This window comes from Lissotriton helveticus, chromosome 4_1, assembly GCF_964261635.1.
Source record: "Lissotriton helveticus chromosome 4_1, aLisHel1.1, whole genome shotgun sequence".
Taxonomy (NCBI): Eukaryota; Metazoa; Chordata; class Amphibia; order Caudata; family Salamandridae; genus Lissotriton; species Lissotriton helveticus.
Window position 1 is genome coordinate 2,106,182,881 of NC_136063.1, and position 20,676 is coordinate 2,106,203,556.

General features: G+C 53.3%; 1 protein-coding gene across 1 annotated transcript in view; it reads right to left on the bottom strand.

The window, feature by feature from the left end:
- The window catches only part of COL4A6 (collagen type IV alpha 6 chain), a 907,271-nt gene extending 888,216 nt beyond the window's left edge, over window positions 1–19,055 (bottom strand). The window contains exons 1-3 of the mRNA XM_078688783.1: window positions 19,004–19,055; window positions 18,815–18,895; window positions 14,329–14,383 (exon numbers count right to left, since the gene is read on the bottom strand). Of these exons, the coding sequence (XP_078544909.1) occupies window positions 14,329–14,383; window positions 18,815–18,828 (69 nt within the window). The 5' untranslated portion in view covers window positions 18,829–18,895; window positions 19,004–19,055. The remainder of the gene's footprint in view (window positions 1–14,328; window positions 14,384–18,814; window positions 18,896–19,003) is intronic.
- Between the last annotated feature and the right edge of the window lie 1,621 nt (window positions 19,056–20,676).

Below are 20,676 nucleotides of genomic sequence, written 5' to 3' on the forward strand. Positions count from 1 at the left end.
AGTGGGATATTTCCAGCACTGCACACACTGGTGGTGCTTCAGAACAGTGGGATATGTAAGGCACCGACTAAACTGCTTACTCAGCACAATAGTAGGAAATGTCCAGCACTGTACACACTAGTGGTGCCTCACAATAACTGGGATATGTCCAGCACTGCACACCCTGGTGGTGCTTCAGAACAGTGGAATATGTAAGGCACCGACTAAACTGCTTACTCAGCACAATAGTAGGAAATGTCCAGCACTGTACACACTAGTGGTGCCTCACAATAACTGGGATATGTCCAGCACTGCACACCCTGGTGGTGCTACAGAACAGTGGGCTATGTAAGGCATTGACTAAACTGCTTATTTAGCAGAATAGTGGGATATGTCCAGCACTGGACCCACTGTTGGTGCTTCAGAACAGTAGGATATGTAAGGCACCGACTAAACTGCTTACTCAGCAGAATAGTGGGATATGTCCAGCACTGCACACACTGGTGATGCCACGCAATAATGGGATATGTCCAGTACTGCACACACTAATGGTGCATCACAATAATTGTGATATGTCCAGCACTGCACACACTGGCGATGTCTCGCAATAATGGGATATGTCCAGCACTGCACACACTGGCTGTGTCTCATAATAATGGGATATGTCCAGCACTGCACACACTGGCAGTGTCTCATAATAATGGGATATGTTGAGCACTGTACACACTAGTGGTGCCTCACAATAACTGGGATATGTTCAGCATTGCATACACTGGTGATGCCTCACAATAATGGGATATGTCCAGCACGGCACACACTGGTGGTCCCTCACAATAATGGGATATGTTCAGCATTGCACACACTGGCAATATCTCACAAGTTGTGGGATATGTCCAGCACTGCTCACACTGGTGGTGCTTCAGAACAGTGGGATATGTAAGGCTCCGACTAAACTGCTGATTCAGCAGAATAGGGGGATGTGTCCAGCACTGCACTCACTGGTGATGTCTCACAATAATGGGATATGTCCAGCACTGCATACACTGGCAGTGTCTCATAGTAATGGGATATGTCCAGCACTGCACACACTGGCAGTGTCTCATAGTAATGGGATGTGTCCAGCACTGTAGACACTAGTGTTGCCTCACAATAACTGGGATATGTTCAGCATTGCATACACTGGCGATGACTCACAATAATGGGATATGTCCAGCACTGCACACACTGGCAGTGTCTCATAGTAATGGGATATGTTCAGCACTGTACACACTGGTGGTCCCTCCCAATAATGGGATATGTCCAGCACTGCACACACTGGCGATGTCTCACAATAATGGGATATGTCCAGCACTGCACACACTGGTGGTCCCTCCCAATAATGGGATATGTCCAGCGCTGCACACACTGGCGATGTCTCACAATAATGGGATATGCCCAGCACTGCACACACTGGCGATGCCTCACAATAATGTGATATGTCCACCACTTTACACACAGGTGATGCCACGCAATAATGGGATATGTCCAGCACTGCACACACTGTTGGTGCTTCAGAACAATGGGATATGTAAGATACCGACTAAACTGCTGACTCAGCAGAATAGTGGGATATGTCCAGCACTGCACACACTGGTGATGCCAAGCAATAATGGGATATGTCCAGCACTGCACACACTGGCGATGTCTCACAATAATGGGATATGTCCAGCACTGCACACACTGGCACTGTCTCATAGTAATGGGATATGTCCAGCACTGTCTGTACACACTAGTGGTGCCTCACAATAACTGGGATATGTCCAGCACTGCACACACTGGTGGTGCTACAGAACAGTGGGCTATGTAAGGCATTGACTAAACTACTGATTTAGCGGAATAGTGGAATATGTCCATGTTAGACCTGTCTGCTTCTGGGAAGACTCTAACCACCATGATTTATTTTTGTCCCCCTTAGCCTCCCAGACTTTCTATTTTTATTTTTACATATGTCCATCAGGAGTTTTTTTAATGCTGTCAGGAGGCTAGGTGCTCCTTGGCGATGACGCCATTTTTCCCTCATAACCTGTGAGGCCTAGTCAGCCCCCTTGAAAATCTAGGGATCTCCAGAGACCTAAGATGGTGTCCACCAACTGCCATAACGGACACCACTGGAGGACAGGTCCATAGGTTAACATTAGGGAACTTTCTAGAATACCCTAGAGAATTCTGCAGGTCTCAGGCCACCCTATATAAGGCCAGTGACCAGCAGCCATTTTGTGCTGACCCCAGAGTAGAGGAGTGAGGCAGTGGTGAGAGGAGGTGGACACACTGAGAGCAGCTAGTTGTCATTTGAGGCTGACAGTTACTTCAGAGGATTGTTCCCCCTTTAGCCCTTGACCGATCCCTCTCTCAAGACAACAGTTATTGACCAAGAAAACAAGCTTCGTGAGAAGAAAAACCCTTCTGGATCAGCATTCCTGTAGAAACTGACAGGATCTGCTTTCTGAAACTCAGTCTTATATGCCCTGCCCAGCGCTGCACCTACCAGGGTAGCGAGTCATTTGTGGTCCCCTTGGAGCGCCTTGAGGTGGTTGGGGAACTGTGGAGCCTGGAGCACCTGGAGGAGCGAGTGCCCGATCTGTGAGGTACTTCTTCTGGAGCCGGGTGAGGAAAGCAGCAGCGTGTGAGGAGCGGCGCAGTGTGGTCCGTCTGCGGGACCCCGGGGGCACCAGGCGCGTCAGGAGAAGCGAGGAAACGCTTCCGCGCAAGCCAGTAGCGCGACCGCTTCTTTCAGCAGGAGGGGCCTAGGGTTGAGCAGGCCCAGGGGTGCAGTGTTCCCTGCGTGACGAGGTCCGGGGAGGAACACGCAGGCGCCGACGAGCAGCGCGACCTGAGAGGTGGAGCCATTGCGAGGAACGCGCATGCCCCAGAGATCAGCGCGTCCATCGGGTTGCCTGAGGCGGCGCCAGACGACTTTCCGGAGCGCCGCGTTGACAGCGGAACCCCCTACTTGTGAGCGCTTGCTGGAGGAACTAGCGCTTGGGCAACCGACCGCCCATCTAACCCCTGGTGATCCGCAGACGCAGGAAATCGCCGCGTTAAGCCTGAAACGAGGCCCCCTAGCCAGCGCTGACAGGAGAACGCGCGCTTGGGCTGAGGAGGCCGGCAAGGCTCTTCCCACGTCAGTGCAGGGAAGCAGCTGATCGGGGGAGCTTGAGAGGCGGGTACCAGCTGAAGGCCTATGGACTGTGGCATATCTGCCACCCAGACAGTAAGGAGAGTGGGAGTGTGAAGAGGGAAGTGTTGGGTAAAAAGGGATAAAAGGTTGACAGCTATTTTAAACAGGTCTATAAGCAGAGAAAAGGGCCTTGACCTTTCTACTTCCCTGGAGATTCATTCTGTGACAAAGGAGAGAAGGGGTTAGGAAGCGTAACCCTAGATGTGTTAACATAACCAATGAATTGGTAGGCTGTAGTAAAGAGTTATTGATGTCATTGTGTATTAATGCAAAATACCCCTGTAGAGTGTGAAGTCTAGGAGCTTCAATTAATTATCCAAGAAGTTCTCTGAATGTACTGCTGAATTCTGATAAAAGTATATGATTTACTGCTTTTTCCACAGCTGGAGGAGTGAAAACTATTTTCTCTAGTAAAAGTGCAATGTTTATTCCTAAAAGCAATTGATGTGATAACCTGTATGCTTTCAAATCCAAAGAGCCATATTATTTTTATAAAAGGTAACGGTATTTTTGCAAACAAAGGTGTTGTGTCTTTATTTTAGTGGTTCATCAATGTGTTACTGTGGGTAAGCTGTGTAAGTACTTAGCCAACGCCTGGAGTTAGCTGTAGACCACTACTGTGCCAAGCTACCATATGTAGGCTTGGGTAATCTAGGTCCAACATAATTGGTGTTTCAGCGGTGGGATCACGGATCTGTACTTACACTTACTTATTAGTAACACAGTGACAACCACGAGACCCCACCTGGAGTTTTCTCCCTGCGGCCCTCCTAATTTATATTTTTGATTTTTCTAAATTTACTTCTGGTGGTGGGTGGAGGTTAACCTCAAGTCACTTCGTGGGTTTCTCCTGTGAGTAATTTTATACCATGGCAAAGCTGGAGGTGAATCTTAAAGAGTTGGAAGCCAATACTGTGGCCCAACTCAGGGATTGGTGTCAGCAGAACGGGGTATTTTTCAATAAAGGTGCCAAGAAAGGAGAGTTGCTGACAAGCATAAGGGCATGGTTAGAAGCTCGCCTAAGGGAGGAACCAGAAATGGAAGTGGGTGATGGGGACACTGTTACTGAGGCTGCATTGCTGAACCAAATGGGGAGAGGGAATCTTCTGACAGGTCCCAGGTTACCTTCAAGGGCAAGCAGCAGTGTTTCAGACAGGGGCTTAACCGAAGCCGAGCTGGAAGATAGGAGGGAGGAGAGGAGGTTGAAAATAGAACTAGCCAGGATGGACATGGAAAGGGAGGATAGGAGGTTGGCACATGAGCGAACCATCAAAGAGATGGATTTACAAGCCCTAAACCGAGGATCCCCCAAATCAGAGAATGGTGGCAGCGATACCCAGACCAACATCAAAGAACCTAGACCGTACCTACCAAAAGATATTATGGCTTGTTATGTACCCAGTGACGACATTGCTAAGTGGCTAGCCGCCTACGAGGTCTCGCTAAGGGCCCATGGGATTCTGGAAGTCCACTGGGGAGGTGGGTTATACAAATACATGCCCCCCACTGGCAGGGATACTTTGTTGGCTCTTGACCAGAGTGAACAGACCTACTATCCGGCTATGAAATCAGCGCTGCTCAAGAAGTTTGGGTTGACCCCTGAGAAATATAGGCAAAAGTTCCGGGGCAGCTACAAGCTGGGCACGCAAAACTGGGTAGATTTCTTGGACTACTCCAGGAAGGCCCTGGAGGGTTGGGTAAGAGGCAGCGATGTAGGGGACTATGAGGGACTATATGACCTCATACTCAAGGAACACCTACTCGAGAAGTGTCTTCCCGAGCTAAGACAGCATCTGGTGGACAGCAAGCTGACCAGCCCCAGGAAGCTTGCTGAGGAGGCGGACATCTGGGTTAGTACCCGGGTGTCGACTAAGGGGACTGGAGGGAATTCCCAGAAGCAAGGACAGGGCGCCCCCCAGAGGAAAGAGGGAGGGGAAACTAAGAGGGAGTTCTCAAAAGGGCCACAAAATACTTCGCAAGGAAGGGGCAGAGGATTCATCCCCAAGAGTAACCCCCCTCGCAACCCTACCCCTGGCCAAAGCCAGCAGCCAAGGGTTGTTCATTGTTTTGAGTGTGGTGGTGTGGGACACTATAAAGGAGATGTGAGGTGCCCAAAAAGACCACCCCCTCCCACTGGAGGAAAAGCCCCGGGAATCACTAGTGTAGTGCTCGGGGAGGAGATACCTTTGGTTAATGGAGGGGAGCGGGCGGGTGTCACCTTAGTGTCCCTGGGAGACAAAGAGATGGTTCCCAAGACCCAGCTGCCCTCTAATACTACTAAGTATGAGCAGTGGGTCACCATCAATGGCCGAAGAGGGGAGGCTCTGAGAGACACAGGAGCCAGCATGACTATGGTAAGGAGTCAGCTGGTGTCTCCAGAGCAGGTCATCCCAGATGTACTCCATCCCGCCGTAATGGCTGACGGCAGATTGGGCCACTATCCTGTGGCTCAGGTTCCCTTTGAGTGGGGAGGGGTTGCAGGTCCACTTCGAGTTGCCGTAAGCCCTGCCGTGCCTGTTGACTGCCTGTTAGGGAATGATATGGAGCACAATGCTTGGAGGAGGGTGGAGTACCAGACTCACTCTGAGATGCTGGGACCCCCTGACTGGACTTGTGTCAGCACAAGGTCCGCGACTGCCCGAAGGGGGAGTTCATTGACGCTGGAGCCTGGAACAATGGCCCAGCCGGCTGCCAGAGAGGAGAAGGACAGGAGGCCGGAGGACCCTGCCTCGACATCTCCACCTCGTGAGACAACTGGACCACCTGCGGAGGTGGATCTGGAGTCCACCGGGGAGAATGTTGCTTCCCTGGAAAACCTACCCATCCCCACTGAATGGCATGTGGAGGGAGGTCCTTCCCGGGAAGAGTTCTGCAAAGCTCAGAAAGAGTGTCCTACTCTCGAGGGGCTGCGGCAACAGGCCAACGCCCAGGCAGCGGGAAACATTGAGGGGAGCTACCAGATTTACTGGGAGGATGGACTCCTCTACAGTGAGCCCAAGACACCTGGCCACGGTTCAGCCAGAGCCTTGGTGGTCCCTCAATGCTTTAGAGCCTTTCTACTGGAACTGGCTCATGAGATACCATTGGCAGGACACCTAGGACAGGACAAGACCTTTGCCCGGCTTGTCCCCCATTTCTACTGGCCTCGAATGAAAGTGGCGTCGGATACATATTGTCGGACGTGTGTGTCTTGCCAAGCCAGTGGGAAAACTGGGGTGAAGCTAAAAGCTCCCCTGGAACCACTACCCGTCGTTAGCACCCCCTTTGAGAGGGTGGGCATCGACATTGTAGGGCCATTGGATCCACCAACTTCAGCTGGACATCGGTTCATACTGGTTTTGGTGGATCATGCCACCCGGTACCCAGAGGCAATACCTCTGAGGACCATCACTGCACCTGCAGTGGCAAGGGCCCTGATGGGGATTTTCACCAGAGTGGGTTTCCCCAAGGAGGTCATTTCCGACAGGGGGACTAACTTCCTTTCAGCATACATGCGGGCCATGTGGAAGGAGTGCGGTGTTACCTATCGGTTTACTACTCCCTATCACCCACAAACCAATGGTCTTGTGGAAAGGTTTAACAAAACCTTGAAAGGTATGATACGGAGTCTTCCTGAGAGCCTACGAAAGAAATGGGACATCCTCCTACCCTGTCTCTTGTTTTCCTACAGGGAAGTGCCACAGAAGGGAGTGGGCTTCAGCCCCTTCGAACTTTTGTATGGGCACCCTGTAAGGGGACCTCTCAGCCTGGTGAAAGACGGATGGGAACAGACTCCCAGGAAGCTTCCCCAGGACGTGGTGAGCTACATGCTGGCCTTCCGGAGCCAAATGGCTAAGTTGTGGAAGCAGGCTTCAGACAACTTGGAGGCCAGCCAAACAGTTATGAAAGAGTGGTATGACCACAACGCTCACCCAGTGGAACTGGAGCCTGGACAGAAAGTGTGGGTAATGGAACCTGGAGAGCTGAATGCCCTCCAGGACCGTTGGACAGGCCCCTTTGAGGTTTTAGAGAAAAAGGGGAAGTCTACCTATTTGGTGGATCTTAAGACCCCAAGGCAGCCCCTCAGGGTGCTGCATGCCAATCGTCTCAAGCCACATCATGAGAGGCCCGAGGTTGTCTTAATGCTGGTGACCGATGGAGCAGAGGAAGAAGAAAGTGAACCTCTCCCTGATCTTCTCTCGTACAAAGAAAAAGATGGATCAGTGGAGGGAGTGATTCTCTCGCCATCCCTGACTTCTGAACAGCAAAGTGATTGCCGCCAGATCCTGGAGCAATTTTCTCCCCTGTTCTCCCTTGTCCCAGGTAGGACCCACCTGTGTACCCATGACGTGGACACAGGAGACGGCCCACCTGTGAAATCTAAAATCTACCGGCTGTCGGACAAGGTGAAGGCCAACATCAAAAGTGAAGTCGCCAAGATGCTGGAGCTAGGGGTGATTGAACCTTCTGGTAGCCCTTGGTCTAGCCCGGTGGTTTTGGTACCAAAAGCTACCCCACCAGGCACCACACCTGAATTGAGATTCTGTGTGGACTACCGAGGCTTGAACTCAGTGACTAAAACTGATGCACATCCTATCCCACGGGCGGATGAGCTTATTGACCGGCTGGGAGCTGCCCAATACTTAAGTACCTTTGACCTAACTTCAGGGTACTGGCAGATTTCCCTTACTGAGGAGGCGAAGGAAAGGTCAGCCTTCTCTACACCTGAGGGACACTACCAATTTCGTGTGATGCCCTTTGGGCTCAAGAATGCCCCTGCCACTTTTCAGAGGCTGGTGAACAGGGTCCTTTCGGGAATGGAAGCTTTTTCTGCTGCATACCTGGACGACATTGCTGTCTTCAGCAGCAGCTGGGAGGACCATTTGCAGCACCTGCAAGCTGTTCTTCATGCCCTGCAACAGGCTGGCTTGACCATCAAGGCCAGCAAGTGTCAGATCGGACAAGGGTCGGTGGTGTACCTAGGTCACTTGGTGGGCAGAGGGACGGTGCAGCCCCTCCAGGCAAAGATTGAGGCTATCATCGCCTGGGAGCCCCCCAAGACTCAAACAGAGGTCCGAGCCTTCCTGGGCCTCACTGGATATTACCGTCGCTTCGTGAAGGGGTATGGCACTATTGTGGCCCCTCTCACTGAGCTTACTTCCAAGAAGCAACCCCGACGGGTAGTCTGGACGGAGGCTTGCCAGCGAGCCTTCCTGACCTTGAAACAAGCATTGTGTTCCGCTCCCATTCTCAAGGCCCCTAATTTTGCTAGAGAATTCATTGTCCAAACAGATGCGTCAGAACATGGCATTGGGGCAGTGTTATCGCAGCTAAATGATGAGGGCTTGGATCAACCCGTGGTCTTCCTGTCCAGGAGACTACTCCCCAGGGAAAGGAGGTGGAGTACAATTGAGAGAGAAGCCTTTGCGGTGGTTTGGGCTCTGAAGAAGCTGCGACCATACCTGTTTGGTTCGCACTTCCTAGTTCAGACTGACCATCGCCCCCTTCGTTGGCTGATGCAAATGAAGGGGGAGAATCCCAAGTTGCTAAGGTGGTCCATCTCCCTACAGGGAATGGACTTCAGGGTGGAACATCGACCTGGGGCAGACCATGCCAATGCAGACGGTCTATCCAGGTATTTCCGCCTTAGTGATGAGGACTCCCAAGGGGTTGGGTAGTTCTCCCCACTTTCAGCTGGGGGGGACGCGTGTTAGACCTGTCTGCTTCTGGGAAGACTCTAACCACCATGATTTATTTTTGTCCCCCTTAGCCTCCCAGACTTTCTATTTTTATTTTTACATATGTCCATCAGGAGTTTTTTTAATGCTGTCAGGAGGCTAGGTGCTCCTTGGCGATGACGCCATTTTTCCCTCATAACCTGTGAGGCCTAGTCAGCCCCCTTGAAAATCTAGGGATCTCCAGAGACCTAAGATGGTGTCCACCAACTGCCATAACGGACACCACTGGAGGACAGGTCCATAGGTTAACATTAGGGAACTTTCTAGAATACCCTAGAGAATTCTGCAGGTCTCAGGCCACCCTATATAAGGCCAGTGACCAGCAGCCATTTTGTGCTGACCCCAGAGTAGAGGAGTGAGGCAGTGGTGAGAGGAGGTGGACACACTGAGAGCAGCTAGTTGTCATTTGAGGCTGACAGTTACTTCAGAGGATTGTTCCCCCTTTAGCCCTTGACCGATCCCTCTCTCAAGACAACAGTTATTGACCAAGAAAACAAGCTTCGTGAGAAGAAAAACCCTTCTGGATCAGCATTCCTGTAGAAACTGACAGGATCTGCTTTCTGAAACTCAGTCTTATATGCCCTGCCCAGCGCTGCACCTACCAGGGTAGCGAGTCATTTGTGGTCCCCTTGGAGCGCCTTGAGGTGGTTGGGGAACTGTGGAGCCTGGAGCACCTGGAGGAGCGAGTGCCCGATCTGTGAGGTACTTCTTCTGGAGCCGGGTGAGGAAAGCAGCAGCGTGTGAGGAGCGGCGCAGTGTGGTCCGTCTGCGGGACCCCGGGGGCACCAGGCGCGTCAGGAGAAGCGAGGAAACGCTTCCGCGCAAGCCAGTAGCGCGACCGCTTCTTTCAGCAGGAGGGGCCTAGGGTCGAGCAGGCCCAGGGGTGCAGTGTTCCCTGCGTGACGAGGTCCGGGGAGGAACACGCAGGCGCCGACGAGCAGCGCGACCTGAGAGGTGGAGCCATTGCGAGGAACGCGCATGCCCCAGAGATCAGCGCGTCCATCGGGTTGCCTGAGGCGGCGCCAGACGACTTTCCGGAGCGCCGCGTTGACAGCGGAACCCCCTACTTGTGAGCGCTTGCTGGAGGAACTAGCGCTTGGGCAACCGACCGCCCATCTAACCCCTGGTGATCCGCAGACGCAGGAAATCGCCGCGTTAAGCCTGAAACGAGGCCCCCTAGCCAGCGCTGACAGGAGAACGCGCGCTTGGGCTGAGGAGGCCGGCAAGGCTCTTCCCACGTCAGTGCAGGGAAGCAGCTGATCGGGGGAGCTTGAGAGGCGGGTACCAGCTGAAGGCCTATGGACTGTGGCATATCTGCCACCCAGACAGTAAGGAGAGTGGGAGTGTGAAGAGGGAAGTGTTGGGTAAAAAGGGATAAAAGGTTGACAGCTATTTTAAACAGGTCTATAAGCAGAGAAAAGGGCCTTGACCTTTCTACTTCCCTGGAGATTCATTCTGTGACAAAGGAGAGAAGGGGTTAGGAAGCGTAACCCTAGATGTGTTAACATAACCAATGAATTGGTAGGCTGTAGTAAAGAGTTATTGATGTCATTGTGTATTAATGCAAAATACCCCTGTAGAGTGTGAAGTCTAGGAGCTTCAATTAATTATCCAAGAAGTTCTCTGAATGTACTGCTGAATTCTGATAAAAGTATATGATTTACTGCTTTTTCCACAGCTGGAGGAGTGAAAACTATTTTCTCTAGTAAAAGTGCAATGTTTATTCCTAAAAGCAATTGATGTGATAACCTGTATGCTTTCAAATCCAAAGAGCCATATTATTTTTATAAAAGGTAACGGTATTTTTGCAAACAAAGGTGTTGTGTCTTTATTTTAGTGGTTCATCAATGTGTTACTGTGGGTAAGCTGTGTAAGTACTTAGCCAACGCCTGGAGTTAGCTGTAGACCACTACTGTGCCAAGCTACCATATGTAGGCTTGGGTAATCTAGGTCCAACAGTCCAGCACTGCACCCACTGGTGGTACTTCAGAACAGTGGGATATGTAAGGCACCGACTAAACTGCTTACTCAGCAGAAGAGTGGGATATGTCCAGCACTGCACACACTGGTGATGCCACGCAATAATGGGATATGTCCAGTACTGCACACACTAATGGTGCCTCACAATAATTGGGATATGTCCAGCACTGCACACACTGGCGATGTCTCGCAATAATGGGCTATGTCCAGCACTGCACACACTGGCAGTGTCTCATAATAATGGGATATGTCCAGCACTGCACACACTGGCAGTGTCTCATAATAATGGGATATGTCCAGAACTGTACACACTAGTGGTGCCTCACAATAACTGGGATATGTCCAGCACTACACACACTGGTGGTGCTACAGAACAGTGGGCTATGTAAGGCATTGACTAAACTGGTGATTTAGCAGGATAGTGGGATATGTCCAGCACTGCACCCACTGTTGGTGCTTCAGAACAGTGGGATATGTAAGGCACCGACTAAACTGCTTACTCAGCAAAATAGTGGGATATGTCCAGCACTGCACACACTGGTGATGCCACGCAATAATGGGATATGTCCAGCACTGTACACACTAGTGGTGCCTCACAATAACTGGGATATGTCCAGCACTGCACACATTGGTGGTGCTACAGAACAGTGGGCTATGTAAGGCATTGACTAAACTTCTGATTTAGCAGAATAGTGGGATATCTCCAGCACTGCACCCACTGGTGGTGCTTCAAAACAGTGGGATACGTAAGGCACAGACTAAACTGCTTACTCAGCAGAATAGTGGGATATGTCCAGCACTGCACACACTGGTGATGCCACGCAATAATGGGATATGTCCATTACTGCACACACTAATGGTGCCTCACAATAATTGGGATATGTCCAGCACTGCACACACTGGCGATGTCTCGCAATATTGGGATATGTCCAGCACTGTACACACTAGTGGTGCCTCACAATAACTGGGATATGTCCAGCACTGCACACACTGGTGGTGCTACAGAACAGTGGGCTATGTAAGGCATTGACTAAACTGCTGATTTAGCATAATAGTGGGATATGTCCAGCACTGCGCCCACTGTTGGTGCTTCATAACAGTGGGATATCTAAGGCACCGACTAAACTGCTTACTCAGCACAATAGTGGGATATGTCCAGCACTGCACACACTGGTGATGCCACGCAATAATGGGATATGTCCAGTCCTGCACACACTAATGGTGCCTCACAATAATTGGGATATGTCCAGCACTGCACACACTGGCGATGTCTCGCAATATTGGGATATGTCCAGCACTGCACACACTGGCAGTGTCTCATAATACTGGGATATGTCCAGCACTGCACACACTGGCACTGTCTCATAATAATGGGATATGTCCAGCACTGTACACACTAGTGGTGCCTCACAATATTGGAATATGTCCAGCACTGCACACACACTGGTGGTCCCTCACAATAATGGGATATGTTCAGCATTGCACACACTGGCGATATCTCACAATTGTGGGATATGTCCAGCACTGCTCACACTGGTAGTGCTTCAGAACAGTGGGCTATGTAAGGCTCCGACTAAACTGCTGATTCAGCAGAATAATGGGATATGTCCAGCACTGCACACACGTGTGATGCCTCACAGTAACTGAGATATGTCCAGCACTGCACACGCTGGTGGTGTCTCACAATAATTGGGATATGTCAAGCACTGCATACACTGGCGATGCCTCACAATAATGTGATATGTCCAGCACTGCACACACTGGACGATACCTCACAATAATGTGATATGTCCAGCACTGCACGCACTGGCGATACCTCACAATAATGTGATATGTCCAGCACTGCACGCACTGGCGATGCCTCAAAATAATAGGACATGTCCAGCACTGCACAAACTGGTGATGCCTCACAGTAACTGAGATATGTCCAGCAATGCACACACTGGCGAAGACTCACAATAATTGGGATATGTCAAGCACTGCATACACTGGCGATGCCTCACAATAATGTTATATGTCCAGCACTGCTCACACTAGTGGTGCTTCAGAACAGTGGGATATGTAAGGCTCCGACTAAACTGCTGATTTAACAGAATAGGGGTATATGTCCAGCACTGCACACACTAGTGGTGCCTCACAGTAACTGAGATATGTCCAGCAATGCACACACTGGCGATGACTCACAATAATTGGGATATGTTAATCACTGCACACACTGGTGATGCCTCACAATTATGTGATATGTCCAGCACTGCACACCCTGGTGATGACTCACAATAATGTGATATGTCCAGCACTGCACACACTGGTGATGCCTCACAATAATGTGATATGTCCAGCACTGCACACCCTGGTGATGACTCACAATAATGGGATATGTCCAGCAATGCACACATTGGCGATGACTCACAATAATGTGATATGTCCAGCACTGCACACACTGGTGATGACTCACAATAATGGGATATGTCCAGCTCTGCACACACTGGCGATGACTCACAATAATGTGATATGTCCAGCACTGCACACACTGGCGATGACTCACAATAATGTGATATGTCCAGCACTGTACACACTGGCGATGACTCACAATAATGTGATATGTCCGGCACTGCACACACTGGTGATGCCTCACAGTAACGGACTATGGAGAGCCCTGCACACCAGTTCTAAAGTAGAATTGTGAGGTATACGCAGCACTGCACACACCACTGGCGCTGCAGAATAATGAGATATGAACAGATGTTGGCACACCAGTGCTGTAGCAGAATAATGAGATATAGACTGAACTGCACACACTGCTGGTGCTGGATGACAATGGGCTATGGAGAGCACTGCACACCAGTTCTACAGTAGAATTGTGAGGTATGTGCAGCACTGCACACACCGCTGGCGCTGCAGAATAATGAGATATGTACAGATGTTGGCACACCAGTGCTGTAGCAGAATAATGAGATATAGACAGAACTGCACACACTGCTGGCGCTGCATTACAATGGACTATGGAGAGTACTGCACACCAGTTCTAAAGTAGAATTGTGAGGTATACGCAGCACTGCACACACCGCTGGCGCTGCAGAATAATGAGATATGTACAGATGTTGGCACACCAGTGCTGTAGCAGAATAATGAGATATAGACAGAACTGCACACACTGCTGGCGCTGCATTACAATGGACTATGGAGAGCACTGCACACCAGTTCTAAAGTAGAATTGTGAGGTATACGCAGCACTGCACACACCGCTGGCGCTGCAGAATAATGGGATATGTACAGTAGAGGGCACACCAGTGCTGCAGCACAATGATGAGATATAGACAGCACTGCACACACTGCTGGCGCTGCATGACAATGGACTATGGAGAGCACTGCACACAGTATGTTCTCTGCAGGAGAGGGGAAACCCAGCTTGTGCAAAGGTGAAAGGTCACTTACCGCTTGCACCAGCTCCAGCACAGCCAGGGAGAGAAATGCGAGCACCAGCCAAACTCTGCAAGAGAAGGGGAGCACGTCAGCACTGCACGAGAGCGGGGTGCGCAGAAACAGAGGCACAGACAGGCAGCACTGCACGAGAGCAGGGTGCACAGAGGCACAGACAGGCAGCAGAGCAGGAGAGCGGGGTGCACAGAGGCACAGACAGGCAGCAGAGCAGGAGGGCGGGGTGCACAGAGGCACAGACAGGCAGCAGAGCAGGAGAGCAAGGTGCGCAGACACAAAGGCACGGAGAGGCAGCACTGCACGAGAGCGGGGTGCGCAGAAACAGAGGCACGGACAGGCAGCACTGCACGAGAGCAGGGTGCGCAGACACAGAGGCACAGACACGCAGCACTGCTCATGAGAGCGGGGTGCGCAGACACAGAGGCACAGATACGCAGCACCGCTCATGAGAGCAGGGTGCGCAGAAATAGAGGGACAGACAGGCAGCACTGCAGGAGAGCGTGGTGCACAGAAACAGAGGCGCAGACAGGCAGCCCAGCAGGAGAGCGGGGTGCGCAGAAACAGAGGCAAAGACAGGCATCTCTGCAGGAGAGCGTGGTGCACAGAAACAGAGGCACAGACAGGCAGCACTGCACGAGAGAAAGGTGCGCAGAAGCAGAGGGACAGACAGGCAGAACTGCACATGAAGACTGCACGAAGGCACGAGGAAGACACCAGTGGCACAGACAAGTGCAGGAGGCACAGGCAGGAGCAGCAGGGGGCACAGGGTGTGATCAGGGACAGGGGGACAGACAGGTACCAGGAGAAGAGGAAGACACCAAGGGCACAGGGGCACAAGCAGGCCTAAGTAGAAGGGGCGGCAGGGGGCACAAGGGACCAGGAGAGTGCGGTCAGGGGAAGACACCTGGGACGCAGACAGGAACATGGGGCACAGGATGAGACCGGGGACAGGGGCACAGACCGGAAGGAGCAGGAGGCACAGGCTGACACCAGAGGAAGACAGGAGCAGGGGGCACAGGGTGAGAGCAGGGACCGGGGCACAGTCAGGAGCAGGGAGCACAGGATGAAACCGGGGACAGGGGCACAGACAGGAGCAGGAGGCACAGACAGGAAGGAGCAGGAGGCACGGGCTGGGACCAGGAGCAGGGGCACAGGCAGGCAGCACAGGCTTACACCAAAGGCAGGGGGCACAGGCAGAAGCAGGGGACACGGGATGAGACAGCGGGCAGGGGCACAGACAGGAAGGAGTAGAGGACACAGGCTGAACACCAGAGGCAGACAGGAGCAGGGGACACAGGTGGGCACCAAAGGCATGGGCACAGACAGGAGCAGAGGGCACAGGCGTACACCAGATGCAGGGGGCACAGACAGGAGTAGGTGGCACAGGCAAGCACCAGAGGCAGGGGGCACAGACAGGAGTAGGGGGCACAGGCAAGCACCAGAGGCAGGGGACAGACAGGGGCAGGGGCACAGACAGGAGCAGGGGGCACAGACAGGAGCAGGGGAGGGGTCACAGGCAGGCACCAGAGGCAGGGGGCACAGACAAGAGCAGGGGGCACAGGAAAGCACCAGAGGCAGGGGGCACAGACAGGCACAGACAGGCACCAGGGGCAGGGGACAGACAGGGGCAAGGGCACATACAGGGGCACAGACAGGAGCAGGGGCACAGACAGGAGCAGGGGGCACAGGCAGGCACCAGAGGCAGGGGGCACAGACAGGAGCAGGGGGGCACAGGAAAGCACCAGAGGCAGGGGGCACAGACAGGAGCAGGGGGCACAGGCAGGCACCAGAGGCATGGGATACAGACAGGAGCGGGGGGCACAGGCAGACACCAGAGGCAGGGGGCACAGACAAGAGCAGGGGGCACAGGATGAGACCGGGGGCAGGGACACAGACAGGAAGGAGCCGGGGGCACAGGATAAACACCAGAGGCAGGGGCAGACAGGGGCAGGGGACACGGGTAGGCACCAGGGCCGGGGCACAGACAGGAACAGGGGCACAGTCTGACAGCAGAGGCAGAGGACAGGTAGGAGCAGGGGCACAGGCAGGCACTGGGGGCAGGGGACAAGGGTAGGCACCAGGGACGGGGCACAGACAGGAGTAGGGGGCACAGTCTGACAGCAGAGGCAGAGGACAGGTAGGGGCAGGGGCACAGGCAGGCACTGGGGGCAGGGGGCAAAGGCATGCACAGGGGGGGCACAGGCAGGCCCAGGGGGGCACAGGCAGGAGTAGGGGCAAGGGTTATAGACCTGCACTAATGGCAGGAGCACAGGCAACAGAGAAACCCTATGTGTCCAGGGGGCACAGGCAGGGAGACTGACACCAGGGAGCGAAACCCCAAGGGAACAGTGGCACAGACAGGCCCCCGGGGGCACCGACACCACGGACAGGAGCAGACACCAGGGTAGAGAGTACAGAAGGGGGTCTGGGAAGCACAGAATCAGTACAGGGAGCACATGGGGTCAAGAAGGGGGCACACGCCTGTGTATTGAGCACAGTTTGCACGAACGTCCGATGGTGGGGAGGTGAGGCCGGGGCCGGGGTACACATAGGCGGGAGGAGGACACACAGCAGGCCGTGACTGCAGGTGAGGTGCAACAGACTCCAGATGCAGCACGTGTCAGGTCCGAGAGTAGCAGCCCCGGGCCGGACCGGGGACCCAGAAGCAGGCTCAGAAACCCTCAAACCAACCCCACGCACTCCTCCTCGCTCTCTTTCCATCTATTCCCTCTCTCCCCTTCCCTCCTCGCTCTCTTCCCCCTCTCTGTCCTCTTCCCCTCCACCTCTCCATCCCTCCTTCTCTCTCTTGAAGCGTCTCCGTGCCCGCTACTGTTCAGCTCCGGGAGCTGCTGCGAGTGACCAAGGACCAGCCGCAGCAGCGCCTGCCCTGAACCCGGCCCCCGGGGACCAGCCCGCCCGGGAGGGGTCCGAGGGCCCGTCCGGCCGGGAGGCAGCAGCACGGCCATGGGGGCGAGAACCAGTGACCCTCGCTGCTGCACAGGGGGTACACACACCGGATCATCAGAGACAGAACAGGGCGCGCACGCCAAGCGCAAGCAGTGGATGGAGCGGAGATGGAGAGAGAAAGGACCACTGCAGAGAGCAAGGAGCCCGGTGCGGGGAGCACACAGACCCCAGGAGCTTGTGCACAGAGCATACAGATCCCTGGAGCCAGTTGCAGAGAGCACACAGCCCCGCGGCGCGATGTAGGCAGCATACAGAGAGCACACAACCTGTGCAGAGAGCGCACCGGTGCAGAGAGAAAGCAGCCAGACCCAGAGAGCACACAGATCCGCGCAGTGCGGTGCAGGTAGCATACAGAGAGCACAAAGCCGGTGCAGAGAGCACGCAGACCCGCGCACAGAGCACGCAACCCTGTTCACGCCATCCGGTGCAGACTGCATACAGAGAGCACACAGCCCTGCGCAGACAAGACGCAGGGAGCACACAGACCGGTGCTCACCACACTGCCCGGAGCAGAGGGCACACAGATCAGCGCAGACACAGACACACACTGTCCGGAGCAGAGGGCACACAGATCTGGGCAGACACAGACACACACTGCCCGGAGCAGAGGGCACACAGATCTGGGCAGACAGCACACTGCCCGGAGCAGAGGGCACACAGATCTGGGCAGACACAGACACACACTGCCCGGAGCAGAGGGCACACAGATCTGGGCAGACAGCACACTGCCCGGAGCAGAGGGCACACAGATCAGCGCAGACACAGACACACACTGTCCGGAGCAGAGGGCACACAGATCTGGGCAGACACAGACACACACTGCCCGGAGCAGAGGGCACACAGATCTGGGCAGACAGCACACTGCCCGGAGCAGAGGGCACACAGATCTGGGCAGACACAGACACACACTGCCCGGAGCAGAGGGCACACAGATCTGGGCAGACAGCACACTGCCCGGAGCAGAGGGCACACAGATCTGGGCAGACAGCACACTGCCCGGAGCAGAGAGCACACAGATCTGGGCAGACAGCACACTGCCCGGAGCAGAGGGCACACAGATCTGGGCAGACAGCACACTGCCCGGAGCAGAGAGCACACAGATCTGGGCAGACAGCACACTGCCCGGAGCAGAGGGCACACAGATCTGGGCAGACAGCACACTGCCCGGAGCAGAGAGCACACAGATCTGGGCAGACAGCACACTGCCCGGAGCAGAGGGCACACAACTACTACAGACAGCACACTGCCTGGAGTAGAGGGCACACAGCCCTGCGCAGACAAGACGCAGAGAGCACACAGACCGGTGTGCTCAGCACACTGCCCGGAGCAGAGGGCACACAGATCTGGGCAGACAGCACACTGCCCAGAGCAGAGGGCACACAACTATACAGACAGCGCACTGCCCGGAGCAGAGGGCACTCACTAGTACAGACACACACTGCCCGGAGCAGAGGGCACACAGACCCCGGAGCGGGTCTCCGTCCACTGAAGGCCCCCAGTCTCGGGGCACACTCACCTCGCTGCCCTCATGGCGCCGGTGTTGCCGCCTCCGCTGTGCCCGGCTACTCCTCCGCTCTCGGGGTCCGGCCAGCAGGGTCTGGGGAGACAAGACAAGAAGTTAGGGCGAGGGGGCTGCGTGGGGGGGCCCCGATGGAGGGAGGCGGCCCGGCGCCGGGGGTGACTCCGCGCGGCAGGAGGGGGTAGCTCGGGCGGACGGTCCCAGCGCAGCGCTCGCAGGCTCCTTTCCCTCCTCGCTGATGCTCTCAGCCCGGCCGGGCATTCCGGGGGCTGCAGGGAGCCGAGGGGAGGGGGCGGGCCGGGGCGGGGCCGGGCGCTGTCACTCAGGACTCAGTACACCTTGTTATCTCTCCGCCGAGGCGGAGCTGCCCTGAGGGTGGAAGTAGAGCCGGGCATGGCGGGCGGCGGGAGCCCCTTGCAAGATACATGCGGGGCAAACTGCTGCACCCATGCACCTTAGATTCATTTATTTATTTAATGCATTTTTACATAGCGCGGACTTTACTCAAAAGTGTCACAGCGCTTCACAATAGAGCCAGGTAAAATAAAATAATAGATGGCAGTAACTCAAAAACACACAAAACACAACAGAATGAGGATTGTACAGGCATAGATTGCAATAATAAAAGAACTTCCGTGCATCGGTTTACTACATCCATACTCCGTGGAGCTATAGCATTACATCTAGTCAGTCTAAAAGTCCCTCAAGGAAATTATTTCACTATTGTAAATTTGTATTCTTTGGCCGTGCAAGAGTCATCCTAGTGTTTTTTTGTGTTTTTGAGTGACTGCCATCTATTGCTGTATTATACCTCTTCTTGTATCTCGTTTGCGTCTGTAAGAAAGAAGTTAAAGCTATCCTCATGGCTAAACACACTTGAACTACTACTTTTGATCTTTTAAGACTGTGCGTCGATCTGTACTACTTGTTCTGATCCCTTGCACTTGTGTTTTACTTGTATTACCCACCCTACCCCGGTCTCTGTAAAGCGCTCTGTTATCTGCAAAGATCTTGTTCGCGCTATATAAAACTTTCAAAATAAATAAATAAATAAATAAAATAACTTGTACATTTGTAACATTCTCCCCAGGTAACGTACTTGGTTCTATTGTGGGGCGCTCTGACACCTTTGGGTAAAGTCTGCACCATATAAAAATTCATAAAAGAAATAAATAAATACAAAACTCCACTAGGCTGAGCCAAGATGTGACCACCAATGTCTGAAGCCAAAGGCTGAGAGAAGCTGGCCAAATAAAAGCATGGGGTTGAAATGGGCAGACCGAAAGCCAGGCTAAGTACACTGCTGGCAGTAGGACTATTTGACTGCTGCACCGTCAAAACACGGAACTAACAAGCATTGGGAAAGCCATAAGGTATGGGTTTAAATTACTAACAATTCAGCTCTACCAGAATAAACTGAGACATAGGGGAGGCAGCCCACAGGAGCGCACAGAGACGGCTGTAGGTGTAAATTACTCCCTCTTTCATTTGGAGACAAGACTTGAGGGGAGTCAAAGGAGTCACCAAACAGCCAATCTCGGTGAGAGTAGAATACTCCATCCATGGGCCGAACTAAGACTTCACTGACAAATGGCCCGATTTAGATCTCGGTGGATGGATATAATGGGATTTATATTTCGGCGGATGGATATCCGTCACCGCTGTGACTGAGTAACCCGTCTGCCGAGTGAGCTCAAAGTCAAAGGTGAAAGAGGCAAATCGAAGAAAGCCAGTTGTAGAAAGAGGCAGATCTGAAGCACATTCTAAATATTGTTAGCAACAGGTCTGATGATTGTTGTGATATCAAAACCAGACCTAAAAAGAAGGCTTAGCGTGACCTTTCACCTATATGAAATGTA